Source organism: Oreochromis aureus, linkage group 3, assembly GCF_013358895.1.
Source record: "Oreochromis aureus strain Israel breed Guangdong linkage group 3, ZZ_aureus, whole genome shotgun sequence".
NCBI lineage: Eukaryota > Metazoa > Chordata > Actinopteri > Cichliformes > Cichlidae > Oreochromis > Oreochromis aureus.
In genome coordinates this window covers 88,611,569-88,629,207 of record NC_052944.1, presented here as the reverse complement: position 1 = coordinate 88,629,207, position 17,639 = coordinate 88,611,569, and the positions used below count along the sequence as shown (strand labels likewise).

General features: G+C 41.0%; 2 protein-coding genes across 3 annotated transcripts in view; one reads left to right on the top strand and one right to left on the bottom strand.

Moving 5' to 3' along the window:
* LOC120438415 overlaps window positions 1–5,045 on the top strand; it is a 190,598-nt gene extending 185,553 nt beyond the window's left edge. For both annotated transcript variants that reach the window (XM_039608831.1, XM_039608832.1), the window contains 2 exons: window positions 421–738; window positions 3,891–5,045. In XM_039608831.1, the coding sequence (XP_039464765.1) occupies window positions 421–738; window positions 3,891–4,243 (671 nt within the window). In that variant the 3' untranslated portion in view covers window positions 4,244–5,045. The remainder of the gene's footprint in view (window positions 1–420; window positions 739–3,890) is intronic.
* Window positions 5,046–13,227: 8,182 nt separating this feature from the next.
* On the bottom strand, window positions 13,228–17,048 carry LOC120438420 (gastrula zinc finger protein XlCGF49.1-like). The gene is made up of 3 exons (XM_039608839.1): window positions 16,993–17,048; window positions 13,725–14,658; window positions 13,228–13,361 (listed from the first exon to the last, which is right to left on the bottom strand). The coding sequence occupies exon 2, from the start codon at window positions 14,530–14,532 to the stop codon at window positions 13,726–13,728; it is 807 nt and encodes a 268-aa protein (XP_039464773.1). The 5' UTR covers window positions 14,533–14,658; window positions 16,993–17,048; the 3' UTR covers window positions 13,228–13,361; window position 13,725.
* Between the last annotated feature and the right edge of the window lie 591 nt (window positions 17,049–17,639).

Genomic DNA, 17,639 nt, shown 5'->3' with positions numbered 1-17,639 from the left:
GACAAACTCCCTCAATGGAAAAATCAGAAATTAAAGGTTTGTTGTGTAAAAATAACACATTTAATCCTGACATCGTTTTAGTGGCTGGTGTGAGCTGCTTGTTGCTGCAGATCTTCTCAAACCTGGGTGGAGTTTTAAAACCGCCACTCTGAGTTCATTTTCAATGTCCAGCTATGAACTGTATAATTTATTTATTTATTTATTTTTATATTGATTGAAGCCACAGCAGAAAAGACTACCTCACATAAGTAGGATGTGATAAAAGAAGTATGGCCAGCCTCTCTTACCTAGCAGTGGGTAATCTTTCTCCACTCCAATCCAAAATGCAGAAAGGGTCTGCTGCAATTTACCTCCAACTGATGAGGAAGAAAAAGCTTCTGCTGCCTGTTCAGCTCATGTTGTGCTTGGTTGTCCTCTCAGTCCCCCAGGTGGAGGTGGATTCAGGGGTGGAGTCTGTCCAGCTGCCCTTCAAAATCAGAGTTCGTCTGATTAAAAAAAACTCCCTAAAGTGGAGTGGACGGAGAACAAGAAGAAGGTCCATGTGTATAAGAACGGCTCTGACCAGCCTGAAGAACAGCACCAGGATTACAGAGATGAATGAAGACCTGCTGAAATCTGGAGATCTCAGTCTGAAACTGAAACACCCCACAGACTGGGACACAAACACCTACACCTGCACCGTCTACAGCAGGGAGGGAAACATCCTGCTGAAGAAACAAGTGGAGCTTAAAGTCAGAGGTCAGAGCGTACATGGTTTTGCCTTGGATTTGATATTTGATATCATATTCATTTTTGACCTTTTTAAACAAATTTTTTTTTTTCTCCAGCCTCATTTTTTTTTTTTTTAATTTTTAACTAGAAATGCAGCAATGAGAATTATTGCAATACAACAACTAAAAATAATGGGTCAGTTACTGATGATACTAAAAACATTTTATCTGACCGTTTTGGAAAGCCATATTAAAGCCATATAAAGTGATGGCTGTTGACTAACCTTTTGCTTCGCTGCACCCAGATTTTTCAACCGCATCAATTAAGACCACATTTTTACATTTGCACTTTTTCAGGGGGAAATTGCCATACAGACAATATTGATTTGTAAATGATTAACAATCTTGTCAACACAAAGTTCTTTATTTGAAGCAGATTTCTACAAAATTTAAGTTACTGAAAAAGTGCTTAAAGTGCTTTGGCAATATTGTAGACAATGATAAACTTGATCATCGTCTGATGACCTTTTTTGCTGCTGCCTGCCACTTAAAGGCAGTGGGGAGAGGGGACACTCGGGCAGTGCATTTATCACAGCATACAATGTGTTTTCTGGATCCACTGTGTATCAGTATTGCCGGCCATGGTCTTTCCACACTCACCATAGTAAATGCAGTGCATCATGTTGCCAGCTTTATAACAGATAACCGCCTTAAAAATATTCTGCAGAAGAACCAAGACTGAAGAAAACCATGAATGAACATCTGAACATTACCTGATGCTGCTGCAGTGAAGCAGAGGAATGTTACAGAGGTTTGATTAGAGACACAGCTAAGAGTTTTGCAATTTGGCATAATTTTTAAAAGTTTTAATTTTGTTAGTATTAAACATTTTTGGGGAAAAGAAGAAAAACAGCGCTGAACCCAATGGTAGACTGGTGCGTAATAAGAAGAAAGATTGTGCAGAAAACAGAGATTTGAGATGGGAAACTGTTCTTGAAGTACATTTGGGTCAAAGAGGGACAAAACCTGCAGTTCAGAATCAGTGAGATGTCGACTTTCAGCCCCGACGGCACGAACACACCGAGAAAGCCAACATCTCAGCGCTCTGTGTTTGTCTTTGTGTGGAATCTGTTTACCTGCTCTCATTTACTGTTGTAGCTGTTTGGTGGTTCCTGAAATAGTTTGTGAGCTCCTGGAGTTCCTGGCAAAATTAATTTACATTGAAAAATGAATTCAGGATTTAATGAATTAATGTTGCTTTATTCAAGCTAAAATCATTTTAAATCAGTTATTGAAACCCAGCCTACTGCTCACCTCTGTCTATGCGCCTGCATTTTCAAACATACACACATGTAGGCCGACAGGACTATCAGAGAGGTCCCACCCCTGACGACCTTTGGTTGGTTTAGACCACGATATGGTAGATAGACCATGATATACGCGAAAGGCTGGTGAGACCTACGATTTTCTTTTAGTTGCACCACTGAGAAATTAAGTCGCAAATGTGAACAAATTGATCACACTCTAGAGCCCTGAAAGGGAACGGGTTTTTTGTGTAGCTCAGTCTGTTTCAGATTTCCATCACACCAGCTTAGGCTTCATGCTTCAGGTGAGTTTGGGAGAGGTCAGTTCTTGGCAGTCTGAGGGCTGCTTTAGCCCCTGATCTGAAGACGGCACCCCTAATTCTTAGATGGTTTTAAAACCTGATATATTGTGATTCATATATTCAAATGTTTTAAGTTGGAGTTGATTATATTCAGCAATCGTCTGAGTGATGCAGCTGTTTTCTCCACATCAGTTATTTTAATTGTGTGCTTTAAGTGTGGATGCGTGTCACCTTGTTTATAGTCCAGTTCATGTTGCTCACTGGTATTTTTCCACATCTTCCAGTGTTACATTTAGCTTAGTTTTACTTTGTAGTCCAAGTGCTTTGAATTTTACCCAATTTCTCGAGGCTTTCTTGGCTATGCCAACATTGCATTTGTTACATATCCATGAAGACATGAGATCCATTTAGCTTCCTGTTTACAAACCTTAAGTTTGCTGCGGGTTTCTTGTTGGTGAAACAATGACATAGTTTGTCCTGGTGCATTGTTCCAAGTCTGCAATCCTGCTCTCCAGGTACACTATCTGCTGCTTCTTCCTCACATTTTTAATACAGAGCAACTTTAACTTCTTAACAAAGTCCAATATACTTTTCTATTACATCCCAACAGCAGAAATATCTGCTGTTAGGAAGTAAAAAGACTTTTTACTGAAAGACTATTGTCAGCTTCCTCAGTCATCTGTGTCCTCGTAGGCCCAACATTATCTAGTGAACAAGCTCGGTTAGCTGTGAACTAGTCAGCTTAGAATTGATTTTAGTTTGAATATCTCAATATCGATTCAGTAAAATCCAGGATTGATTTTTAAATATGAATGTATTTTGCCAGAAACGCCAGAATCTCAGCTCAAAGCTAAAACAGCAAATGAGAGCAGGTAAGCAGATTCCATACAAACGCGTAAACACAAAGCGCAGACGGCACATACATGGACACACTGTGCTGAAAGATGACAAATTATAACATTTCTGACTGTTTCAGTCAAAATTGAAGTGAAACGAACCAGGATCAAATCGATTATAGAAATCAGTGATGATGCTCAGCCCTGCTGCAGACTAGCAGCTTCTTGGCTAGTCTGCAGCGAGTTCTGCTACTCTGAGTCCAATATCCAGTATCAGAGTCACAATCCAGAGGGTCACACCAGAGGTTTTGAACACTTGATTATTTTTCAGATTGATTTTCAATCTCCAAAAAATTGCTTGTATTTTATCACCTTGCATTGTCTATTGTTTTGTTCAGTGTTATATTGAGTGGTTTTCACTTTGACAATTTTGCACTTACTTGGACTAAGAGAAACATTTCATCCCATGAAGGGAAATTGAACTTGAAAGTCTAAATATGTTTACCTTCTTTCATAGGACGCCCCTCATGGAACAAGTTCTTGATTCTCTTTCGAAGACAGCAAGTAAAGCTTTGAGTCTGGACATGTGACAATAACACTTCTTTTAGCAAATGGTTATCTCTGCCACTGACTGGACAGAGAAGAAATGCAGCACTGTCTTTGTTCAGTGGAGAAGTCGGACATATTTCAGACTTTAACTAGTCAAACAACTCATGTTGTTCTTTGTTGTCCTCTCAGTCCCCCAGGTGGTGGTTGATTCAAAGGTGGAGTCTGTCCAGCTGCCCTTCAAAACCAGAGTTAACGTGTCTGAAGATGCTAAAGTGGAGTGGAAGGACAGATACAGCAGGAAGGTTCATGTGTATCATAATGCATCTGACCAGCATGAAGAACAGGATGAGGACTATAGAGATAAAACAGAGATGAATAAAGACCTGCTGGAAACTGGAGAGTTCAGTCTGACTCTGAAAAACCCCACACAGGGAAACATTGGGAGATACACATGTTACGTCTGGAGAAAGGGAGACATGATCAGATCGAAAACAGTGATGTTAAAAGTAACAGTTTCTCGGGTGCCATTGTCTAGATATTGAACTTTGGTTTTATTATAGTAATTTCCTCTTTATGATAGAATGAACTTTAATGTCCCCTTGTTTAAATTTGGTGTGGACTCTAGGATTGTCACAGAATCTGCCTTTACAAAGTCAATAGACATTAAAAGAAAAGAGGAATAGATAACAGATAAATAGTGTGTGTGTGTGTGTGTGTGTGTGAGAGAATTTAAATAAAATCCAGAAGCTGTGCCTTGATCATCACAGAAACCTGGCTTCACCCAGGAGTACCTGAAGCTAGCGTGTTGTATGCTCCCTCTAGGTGCAATCTTTCAGAAATACAATATCGCTTCTCACAGTTATGCTGATGATATACAGATCTACTTTGAACTAACTGATGATCTCTGTCTCTGCACTGTTTGTGTGAGGTCAAATAATGGCTCTTAAGAAACTCTTATCTTTAATGATAAGAAAACAGACATCGTGGTATTTGATAGTAATATCCCTCGCGGCCAACTTGGTGATGCCTTTGGTTCCCTTGCCAGTTCCATCTCTGACACTGTTAGCAATTTGGGCGTGTTGCTGGATAGCTCTTTTAAATTTGATGAACAAGTGTCTGCTGTAAATAGATCTAGCTTCTACCAACTGCATCTCATTTCTAAGACTAGGCATGCCCTCTGACTGGAACTGGGAGGTTTGCCTCTATTACTGCTGTTCTTGCTGATCTGCACTGCACCCATTAAATATCATATCCAATTTAAAATACTGCTGCTTACTTTTTAAATTATCAACAACACAGCGCCGAGCTACCTTATCGAATTCCTTAGATTGTCCTTGTTAGAGCACTAAGATCATCTACTGGTAATCTTGGTGCAGCCAAGATCTTGGCTGAAATCTAGAGGTGACCGTATGCGTTTGCCTTGGCTGCACCTGATTTGTAGACTTATTCTGTTTCTCTTTTATACATTTCTTTTATGCTTTGGTGCTTTTACCATGTTTTTATTTGATGTGCATTTCATTGCTATTTCTGTGTATTAGTGACATCGACCTGTTAGCATATTTTGTACTTTGTTTTGGTCTTGCAATATTTATGTTCTATTTTCTGCTTTTTTTTTTGTTAAGCACTTTGGTATAATGTTGTTTTTTAACTGTGCTCTATAAATAAAGTTGTATTGTAACAAATGTAATTTTAAAGTGTTTTGAGACACTTCATCTTCTGTCTATGACAGTCTAACACAGCCCTCTGTCCCTGAGAGGTCTCCAGTCCTCCCCATCACCTTCATGGTAGACCACACCACATGCAGCAGATTAGATTTTGCCTGCCATACCACAATGATATGCCGTACCTTACTATGCTGTCCAGTGCAGCCTGGTAGTACAAAACCATTACTTTCGGATCAACTCCAAACACCCCTAGTCTGCTTAAAAATGCAGTTTTAAATGATAACACTGATGTTTGAAATGGACATTCCAGCTAAAGAGATAATCGACGTGAATGCCACGGTCGATTAGACCTGGTTGGGATTGAGCTGGTTTCTTCATTATGAATAAGCACTGGGGTGCACCATCTCCTCACCAACAGACAAGTGTTTGTTTGTGTTTGTTGGTCAACTGTTTGTACAATCACTTATAAAGAGTAAACAGGACTGGTAAACTAACGCAGTGGTTTTTCTGGATCTTTGGTTTTATTTAGCTTTTTCTCAGTTTTTAAATGAATCATGGCTCCACGCAGCCTTTGAAACACATGTTCAACAACAAGCCACAGAAACCTTCATCACATTAAGTTCCTCTTGAGCCTCTCTGTTTTTGCCCGGATGGTGCACAACCTTCTGCCTGATTGCAGAAGCTGGAACAGTTTGTTGCTGGGATCGGAGAATAAAATGATCATTGATATTGTTTTGGCAAACGTGAGATGAACCTGTGTGATTGTTTTGGTCTGCAGCTGTTTTCTTCTTGGGATTCTCCCAGGATGAAACCAGGGTTCCTACTGCTTTAGGAAAGTTAGATTTAAGCCTTTTTTTGTCACTCACAATGAAATTTAGGACCAATTTAACAATAACTAAAAACACATGAATTCATTCAGAGTTATAGACTAAACAGGGGTTAGAGGTCAACATGTTGAAATTTGCATGTGATCAGTGATGAGGGGTTTCTGTATTACCCCTGACATGCTATTTATTTTACAGTCAGCAGACTTCAAGTCTGAAAGACTTTCTTCAAAACATACAACATGCCTCATACACACTTACACTGCTGCTTTTATCCATGATGATTCTAGCTCACAGACAGGAAAAAAGAAAATCATGTCTTTGAATGTTTGAGACATTTTAATAACAATTAGTCTTATTCTGAATTTTTATGGATCTGATCTGAAGTCTGAGGTGTTTCTTTGGATGATGTTAAAGACGGAGTACTGTCTCCTCGGTAACCTGGACCTCTGAAGGTTTGGGTTTTTTTTTCTTACTAACATTAAAAACTGAAGAAAACCGCAGTTTAAATTTAACGATTCAGAGTCAGTATTTTGAAATCTTAAAATGTAAATTATGAACCTGCAAATCACCAAAATCGGTTCACTTCTATTACATCATCTCTGGTCAGGTCCTGTCAGGTTACAGCTAAAAATCTAATACAAGACCTGGTCTGAATCAAAATCAGTACCTTCCTCCTGATTTATGTGTTTATGTATTTATGTATTCTAGTCTTTTCCCCTGTCCTCTGCCCTTCTACCCTCTCCTCCAGGCTGTCCTCAGGCCTGTAAGATGCTGCTGTCATGTTGTCAGTCAGGTTCTTTCTGAAAGAAGCAAACATGAAGATCAGAACTAAACACACAGACAACACACTGGTGAAACTGGAGCTAAAGAAAGACCAAACAATTCAAAATAATGAAACATTGAAAACTCACAGCAAACAGAACTTGGAGTAATCCAGTAAGACTGGAACTCTACATGCTGAGATAGCAAACAAATCAAGAACTAAAACACAGATCACAAAGTAGAAATCAACATTATCAATAAAGACAGAAATCAGAGATTCAACTATATCACGAGGCTTCAGATGCACTTTTAGAATATTGTTGAAGAAAAAAATGCTTACAATTATTTGAAGTATTACTATACTTGTGCTGTTTTCATCCTGCAAAGCTGTTCATGTTCAACATGACTGATGGAACAGATCCACACAGTCATTCAGTTTGTTTGGAGGAAGCAGCTCATCTGAGGTCATGTGATTATCAGCAGGTTTCAGTGGAGCTGATTTAACTCTTTGGTCCAACAGAGCAGCTCAAACAGAACTGTAGAGATGAGCTGTGTTGATCCTGAGGACTTAGTGATGTGTAGAAATAATGAAACCTTGATGTGTGACAGTTTCTGAGGCTCCAGGTTGAAGATGTGTTTTAAATCCGGTGCTTTGTTGAGAATCATATTGTCCTACAAAGAAACCGATCCTGACAGAAGACAGGATCTGTGATCAGAACTCCTTGAACTCTCTAATGTTTCATTTTAGGTCCACAAACACTTTCAGCAGTAAGTAGATCCACACTGACAGGAGACATGACTGTGAAGCAGCACCATCAGACTCTGATCGTCTCCAACATCTTTAAAAACTGCTTTGACTTTTTAGATCTCTGTCCTGTTACCTCCTGCTGTGGTCTGCTTCTCTCCTTCAGCTTTCTCTATAACTCTGCTGCAAACTGCTGCTGCCATCTGTTTAGCTCACGGTGTGTTTGTGTCCTCTCAGTCTGTCAGGTGGAGGTGGAGGAGGGGGCGGAGTCTGTCCAGCTGCCCTTCAAAACCACAGAAAACCTGCCTGAATGATCCACTAGAATGATTATGTTGGATTATGTTTCAACAGCAAGCAAACTAAATCTAGTTTCAACCAGTCTGGGCATCAACAAGTGGGAAAATTAGATTTATGAAACTGACTTAGTAGCCTTGATACTGTTTTATTGGTGATACTTTAACGCGACGTTTCCATAAATTTAATTTGCGACTACTCTCACTTCTAAACTCATCATCATACACAGACACTAATAACTGGAGCTCCAGGTACCACAGTTTACATTAGCAACAGTTTAATCTTTAAGTACCTTCTATCCATTTCTTCCTCTTAACCGGGGCAGCAGCCTAAGCAAAGAAGCCCAGTCCTCCCTCTCCCTCCCCAGCCACCTCTTCCAGCTTGACTGGGGAGCACCAAGACGTTCCCGGGCCTCCTTCCGGTGGATATATGCCCAAAACACCTCACCCAGGTTAAAGCTCATTTCCACCACTCGTATCTGCAGTCTCGTTCTTTCAGTCACTACCAAAGCTCACGACCACAGGTGAGTGTAGGGACATAAACTGACCAGTTATTTGAGAGCTTCACTTACATTCAGCCACATTCCAGTGTGAGTCAGTGATGCTCTTTGATTCTGACAGTCTGGAACAATGAGGTTGTACATTTTCTTCTCACATGTAATTCTGATGTGAATAAAATATCACTTCAGTGATTCAGTTTTAGAGGTGCTTTGACTAGAAATGAAACTTCATTGTCTGACTGTGTTGTGTCCCCTCTGCAGGGAGAGTTCAGGTCCAGGATCAAACAGGGGACATCAGGAACAGAAGCAGCTCCATTGATCCGACTCCTCTGATGGCTGATCAATCAGTTTGATCTGTGTGTTCTTTGATTATTGATCAGTGATGTCAGAGTGGAGTCAGTGTGATGTTGTTGTTGTGTGTTTGAGACTTTTAGTGTCCATGAAGGTCTCTGCTGCCGTAGATCCTCTGAACTGTGACAGAGGTCTCACTCTGGAGGAAACTCTCAGCACTTTCCAGCAGCTCCTCCATCATGGAGGACGTTCCCTCACTGTAACAGGTGGAGGAGAGGAAGCACAGGTGGATCCTCTGAGGAAGAGGAGCGTTCGTACAAACCACATGATCACATGACCAGAATGGTATAGCTACAAAGTCAGATTCCTCACATCATGTTCACCAGGGAGGACAAAGGGTAACTGTTTGCTGAGCTGAGCACTATATGCAGTCCGCTGTGGTGGCAGATTTCTTTTCTCATGTATTAATCACATATTTAATCATATAACATTAGTTATAGTTATATCACTTTCTCACTTTACTATAGTAAGAGCACTCCTGTTACTAGTTTACATGCATGTGTAATGTTAACACAGTGAGGCCGTTGTAATGGGAGACATTATACAGATAGTGAGACTCCTTCTGCTTATCAGGGATGTAAATCCTTAGGTGAAGGCTAAGCAGAAAACAAGGTCATAATTCTCTCTGTGAGGGAGAAGGTATGGTCCCCCGTGAGAGGGGCCAACATGTGAGAGTTTGAGGAATGTTCTTTGTCTGTGTCTCTGTATATAAGATGTAAGGGCGGTGGCCACAATTCAGAGATGATCCTGGTGTTTCACTGGGATACTCTCTCCACATTGCAATGTGTTCATTAAACCCACTTCAAATCAAGCTCACTGGGTGTGATGCAGGTTATTGTTAAAATTTCCACAACACCGCCTTTGTTTTCGCGTCTTCGTTTACTTTGAAATAGTTCCACACGGCTCACTTGTTTCGCCTCGCCTTCTCCCAGCTCCGGCATGGGGGCGGGCACTCGGCGCCTGTGATTAACCCCTTACATGCCTCTCAAACATAGACAGGGCTCAGACCGTGGTATCGGTCCCCGGTATCGAGGAACTTGAGTACGAGTACTTTAGAAAATGTGGTATCGAGGCCGATACCTGATACCGGTATCGATATCGGTGCATCCCTAGTGGTGACGTCAACAAAAAACACATTTCCTGTTTGTATACATTTTTTACAAATAAGATATTATGGGAGAAGGAGGGAGGAGTGTGCATAACACAGGATGAATGGACTCAAATATGGAAAGAACAATGGAAATGCACTACCTCACAAAGATGGAGGGAATTTGGATGGAAAATTTTGATTAGGTTCTTTATCACCTCTTACCAAAAGATTTATTATGATGGGAATCCCCCGTATGCTGGAGAAAATATGGACACAGGTGACTACACCTCTGATATTTGCAGGCAGAATTTTAAACCTTGAGTGAAATGGGGTCAATGCAGTTCTTAAGCATTAGTCAGCTGGGAAAGACTCGCTCACAGCTGACTAAATGCCAGATTTTCACTTCAGGAAGCACACAGCCCCACTCCACTGTTGGCCAACACCCTCAACGACTTTTACTGCCGGTTTGATGAGACATCAAGCAGCTTTCACAACTCAATAGAGAATTCCCCAACAATAGAGACACTTTGGTCACTCATGGTAAATGGTAAATGGACTGATTCTTATAGAGCACTTTTCTACTCTCCCGGAGTACTCAAAGCGCTCTATACAACACTCCACATTCACCCAGTCACACCCATTCTCACAAGCAATACCTCTATACTGAGTGCTTTCTAACTACACTCACACACATTCATACTCCGATGGATGCATCGGAGAGCAACTTGGGGTTAGTATCTTGCCCAAGGATACTTGGCATGCAGACTGGAGGAGCCTGGGATCGAACCTCCAACCTTGCGATCAGTAGGTGACCTGCTCTACTTCCTGAGCTACAGCAACCCCATCCCCCCACCTTCCCCACTCCCCCCACAACAGATGCTATGAAAGACTTCACCCACAGGAGCAACCTCCTCACTTCAAACCTATGAGGATTTCACACCACCTTCTCCCACTACAACCCTTCATATTGAAGATGAAGCAGATGTGAGGAAGCACTTTAACCCTTTAGAGATACTAAAGAACAAATTCAATTCAATTCAATTGTATCTATATGGCGCCAAATCACAAGAAAAGTAGCCTCAAGGCGCTTTATATTGTACAGTAGATACAGAGAAACCCCAACAATCATATGACCCCCTATGAGCAAGCACTTTGGCGACAGTGGGAAGGAAAAACTCCCTTTTAACAGGAAGAAACCTCCGGCAGGCTCAGGGAGGGGCGGGGCCATCTGCTGCAACCGGTTGAGGTGAGAGAAGGAAAACAGGACAAAGACATGCTGTGGAAGAGAGACAGAGATTAATAACAGATATGATTCAATGCAGAGAGGTCTGTTAACACATAGTGAGTGAGAAAGGTGACTGGAAAGGAAAAACTCCTCGTGTGTCATAGTGGTCTGATCAGACAATATATTTACCCTTCTGTGTCATTTCATGTTTAGGTCAGTTATGTTTGTTTAGGTCAGTTATATTTCTTTGTGCAGTCATTTGGTTTGTTAAGTTTGCAGTTCTTTGCCTGAGTTCAGTTTTGTTTCTTTGACATTTTTTATGAGCTTAACATTAATTACTTTTGTAAATATAATATTTGGGTTAAATGAATGAAAACTCTGTTTTTCTAATAATTCTTGTGACTCCTTCTGCTTTTTCAACTTGGTTCATCACACAGCCCTAAATATTTGTTTAATGTCCTGGTCAAATATTACTCCAAGGTGTTACTGGAGGCCAAGGTAATGCCATCCAGAGCAAGTATCTGGTTAGATACCATATTTCTAGGTATTTTAGGGCCAAGTATAATCAGCAGCATAAAGTTAGTTGTCACCCAGGTCTTTATATCAAGCTCTGCTGTGTTCAAGCTATTAATTACTGCGCGCAGGAGAGCCAAAACACACATCAAACATTAAAGTTCAGTTATGCCAGCTTTAACCTTGGGATGCCTCAGCTTCTCTTTTATATCCCCACACTCAACTCTCTGCATCAGGAAGCTCCTGCCACTGGTCACCCTGGGAGTTTCGTCCTTCTACACCCTAACAGTTAGCAGATAACGTAATGAAGCATCGCTGACACAAAATTTGACTCTGACTTTAAACACTGGTCACTTCAGGCGTTGCTCTGATATACAGGAAATGACATCACGGCTCAAACTCTTTGCCAGTAAACCATTTCTTTATTTAACATATAAAATTTTGGTTTAATTGTTGCAGGATTTCATTACACAAACAAGCTGAAAAAAAACTGCAGAACACATGGATCAATGCATTCAATAAAAATATAACAGGAAACAGATTTCTTAATCAAACTGCTGGAACAAAGCGAACCACTCAACACAAACACTACAGTAGAACAGTTTAGAAAGCTTAAAATGTAACAAGAGGCACATTTTCATTCATAGCTGCCTCATCAGATCTTTACAGAAGACTCCACCTGAACTCTGTGGAGCCTGATCTCAAGGGTTTAAGTCTGACCCTGAAACCAGAAGAGGATCTTTCTGTCTCTGCAGATTCACTGTGATCCAGAGATGGCAATGATTTCAGTCCTGCATCACGCTGATGTTTGCACAGAGAAGATAATTTAGTAAATGTTTTTGAACATTGGTAACAGTAAACTTCATAATCATTATGCAAATTTTTACTCTGTGAATGGTACTCATGGCCATTGACCAGTGGTTGTTGATCAATGCTCATAAGAATTTGCATATTAATGATGAAGAAATTGACCTCAAGCCCATTGTTCATTCATTGGGCCGGTTTCAGTCGTTATGCAAATGTACTATTTACAAGATTAACGTAAAAGCAGGAATCAAGACGTAACAGTTTATTTGTAACATGGAATCGTTTCTGAGTGGAATATGAACTGAGATTACTCAAACTCTTTCACAGATAAGATAAGATAACCTTTATTAGTCCCACACGTGGGAAATTTGTTATCTAATTACTAATACGTTAGTTATAAAAAATTATGAGAAAAAAAGATAAGAAAGAAAGAAACTCAGAACGAGCAGAGCTGCTGTAACAGGCTGCAGCACACGGGGGGCGCCGTGATGAAGTTCTCTTTCATGTGTCTGCATTCATGCTTAGTATGATCACATGATTGTGAAAAGGTTTTGTCACAGTGTCTGCACTTGTATGGTTTCTCTCATGTGTGGACTCGTTTATGCTTTTCAAGCTGACGTGCACTGATGAAGGATGACCCACACTGATCACAGACATGCTTTTTAACGCCACTGTGAAGGAGTTCATATTGTTTGAAGTCCTTTGAAGTGGTGAAGCCTCTCCCGCATTCTTTACAGTAGTTCATTTTGTCTCCAGTGTGTCTACGTTGATGTATTTTCAGAGTCCTTCAATGACTTAAAGTTTTTCCACAAAGGTCACAACAAAAGTCTTTCCCACAGCGATGACAGGGTTGAGAACTTGATCCATCTGTGTCGCTCTGCTTCTAAACAAAAACACAAAGACAGTGTAAGTCAGTCCTTCAACATTTTTATCCTGAACGTCACCTGAAATAAAGAGCATCTCTGCCAAAGTCCAATTACATTTTACTGTTTACATTATCACACTCAGCTCCATTTAATGTGCTATAAAAACGATAAGAGTAAAAACATTAAAGTAATACTAGTTTAATGCTACAATAACAATAACACAATTCTCAAACACTATCCCTAAAAACCTGTGATTAGAGTCTGAATAATCATTCAGAGCTGCCTTTCCATGCAGTAGAATTGCTAACATGCTAACACAATTTGATGAGCAGAGTTGTTTCAAACAGTCGGGCTGACAAGATAAAAATATAAATACATACCTCACACTAACTGCACTTGTAGAGTCTTTCTGGTGTGGATCTGTTGGTGTCGTCTCAGGCAACGTGGAGATTTAAAAGTCTTCTCACACAGGTCACATTTATAAGGTCGTTCCTCAGTGTGGGTAAACATGTGACGTCGTAACTCTGTGTTTGTAGTAAACTGTTTACCACACTGATCACAGCTGTACACATCATGTCTGGTGTGAATGCGTAGGTGTGTATTTCGGCTCCCTATCCGGCTGAAAGTTTTTCCACAAATGTCACAGCTGTACGCCTTAATTCCAGAGTGGGTAACTAGATGACTCTGTAAGCTGTGATTGTGAGTAAAAGCTCTGCCACACTGATCACAGGTGTACGCTTTAACTCCAGTGTGGATGAGTTGATGTGATTTTAAGTTTCCAGACTCGGTAAAAGACTTTCCACACTCGTCACAGCTGAATGGTCTCTCTCCAGTGTGGATTAGTTGGTGTGCTTTTAAGTTTCCAGACTGCGTAAAAGACTTTCCACACTCATCACAGCTGAATGGTCTCTCTCCAGTGTGGATTAGTTGGTGTCTTTTTAAGCTTCCAGAGTGGGTAAAAGACTTTCCACACTCGTCACAGCTGAATGGTCTCTCTCCAGTGTGGATGAGTTGGTGTGTTTTTAAGCTTCCAGACTGCGTAAAAGACTTTCCACAGTCTCCACAGCTGAACGGTCTCTCTCTGGTGTGGATGAGTTGGTGTGCTTTTAAGTTTCCAGACTGCGTAAAAGACTTTCCACACTCGTCACAGCTGAATGGTCTCTCTCCGGTGTGGATGACCTGATGCATTTTTTGGGAAGCTTTCACAGTAAAATCTTTCCCAAACTCGTCACTGTTGTATTTTTTTCTTCCACTTCTTTCTTCAACAAAATTGTCGGCCTCCTGAGAGTGCTGACTTCTCGATCCACGTTGGTCCTGCAGTGACAGAGATACAAACAGAGGCAGTGATTTGTGGGAAATACATTATTCTAACCGGCCTTTTATTAGTGGTATTTTGTGAGCTTTTATTAAATAAGTATTTATACTTATTTTCATACACACATTGCAAATGTCAAACTTGCTTACAGACACAGATAAATATTAGACTTGTTTCTAGGGCAAAGATTAGAGACATTTGGCTGTGCCTGTACGCCTGCTCAGTGAGATTAGCACAGAATGTACTCTGGATGTTTCAGAGACGTGTACGAGGAGAAAAAACAGCAGGTCCCGCTGGTGCGCCAGCCTCCGGCTCACCCGAGCCGCGTGCTGTCCACCCTTACAGTTAGATCTGCACGATTTTGCATAAAATGAGAATCACGTTTTTTTTGCTTAGAATTGAGATCACGATTCTCTCACGATTTTCTTTTCCAATATAAATGTCTGTGAAGGTTCTCAGTCATCCAGGTCATCGTAGTCAAAGGAGTTTGCAAAGAAAAGCGTCTGGACTTCTTTAAGTTGCTTGAAAAATTTTCAAGCAACTTAAAGAAGTCCAGACGCTTTTCTTTGCAAACCCTTGACTTCCAATATAAATATTTATTGCACTTATTAACTACACATCAACTTTGTAACAGTTGAGACTGAACATAAAAACAATAAACATAAAAACAATAAATGCCTCACATTTTGTCGTTGCCGCTAAATGTTGTACTGCTTGAAATTCCGTCTCCACCGTTGCTCAACACTACGTGTATAGAGCAGGTAGTGCAACAATAGAAAAATAGTTGCGGGACGGCACTGTGTAGCATTTGTCTAGGGTGTTGATCATTTTCCTAAATCCCTCGTTTTGCACAGTGTTGATGGGAGCCATATCTTTGGTCAGGTGATAAGTAATAGCCTCCGTTCGACGGGTATGGGGAAGCACTGTATAAGGTTCCCGTTATTGATGTTTGGGTGGATTTTCTCCAGTCACTTTCTCGTCATCCCTGACGTGCTCTCCGTTGGTTTTTCCCTGCCAATATTAGCAGCCAGCGTCTGTATCACGTGGTATAAGGCTACGCCCTTGTCATTTGTTGAGCAGGAAGAGTGAGCGCTTGTTTTCATGCAGATTAAGTCCCGGATCAAAATGCGGTGCAATCGTCATCGTCTTTTCTTTTTTTTTTTTTATCGTTGTCATTTGGAAATGAGATCGCGATTTTCTAACGATTAATCGTGCAGCCCTACTTACAGTGATCACGCGGTTGCTGTAACAGTAGCCTACATTCAACGGCTGCAGCCCTCCTGCTGCCAGCTGTACACATCAACACCAAAAACAACAACAGCACAAGCAGCGCACAGGTTTTAAGCCAGCGAGGCATCATTGTAGAGGCAGTGAAGGTGAGTCCATCTCACCTGCAGCGGCATCGCAGACCACGAGCCGCCACAATAATAAAACATTTTTTATTTAATTATAAATAAATTCTTTCTCCTAATTATGTCCTGGGTTTTAACTAATTAATAACACCAAAGGAAACATCACAAAAAACACTTAAGGTCATGAAAATTAATTGCGATTTAGTAATTCACTGAGGCATCCACCCTATTTATTGAAAAGTATCGTATCTGTATTGGTATCGGATCGATACCAAAATATGCAGTATCGAACACCACTACCATCAAGCGGTGCGGCTTCATAGCTGAGCAAAGTCGTACTGAAACATTTGACAGATTTTCAAGCACCGTGTACATAAAATCGTTCCGAGGTCAGTAAACACAACCAGAGTTACATAAGGCACGCGGGATTATAAGGGGCACTGACGATTTTCAGAAAAATCAAAGGATTGATTTTAAGTGTGCAGTATTTTCCAAAAACACAGTAATAACGACGGCCCGCTAGCATGCTCTACCAAAAATAGTGCTTTGTTGTGCATCTGACGGACGAAAGTCAAACCAGTTCCACACCACTGAAGTTGCAGCATTTCTACAAACCAGTTCTGGTTCATCCGTTTCATTTAACGACCCGCCATGTGCGTATGTAAACATATGCACTGCGCATGCGCGTTTTACCCATATTCTATCGCAATAATTCATTTTCCTATCGTTGCCCAAAATTACACCGGTATTACCGTGAACGGTATGATATAGCCCAGCGCTACACGTGTCAATATTTATGTCTCCAGATTGTTTGTATAGTGAGCCATTAAGACTGTACTCTTGGTACAGTTTTTATTTTTGCTGCTTTTGTCTTACAGAAAATAAAAAAGTCAGTAATTCTAGTAGGTGTTGGGTTCAAGGGATTTCTGCAAATTTGCGCAGGGTTAGTAAATCTAGTGTTGAAGTTAGCTCGGTGCTTACCTTTAGATGAGCCCACAAACCGAGAGAAACTCCGTGATGAAGCTGGAACTCTTTCCAAGCACAGGAAACAGGTCAGGGAGCAGAGACCCACGTGGTTCACGCTGATCTCAGCTACGATCCAGGAGACAAGGGTGTGCAGATCGATGCAGATATCGATCCAAACGTTGGTAGTGGTATATGATCGATACTTTAGTATGTTTCTCTCCTGGAGGTTCACTATTTACTCGCTGTGGATGAAACAGCAGCTCTGTCTGTGTGAACACCTCTTCTTATGCGGCAGACGCACTTTGCTCCGCCCCCTTCTTCCTGCCCTGCTGGGATTTGTTACTGTGCCGTCACGTGACTCAGATGTGCTCAGAATACGCATTTGGACTGCAGAGAGAGAGAAAGAGAAGCAACATGTGGAGATATTTTATGACTGTAAATGAAAATGCTGGAGAACAGCTGGAAGGCTGTCAAGCCACAGGGGACCACAACAAGCTGTAGAGTTCAGCTTATTTTTCACACCTCAGTTAAATGCTTTGACTGAAGTCTCACTGCACACACTCAAACTTAGTGTTTGTGTACACCTTGGTCATTATAACCTGACACTGATCAGTGCTGCTCTGACGACCACACTCACATCCATGTAATCATTTAACTGGGAT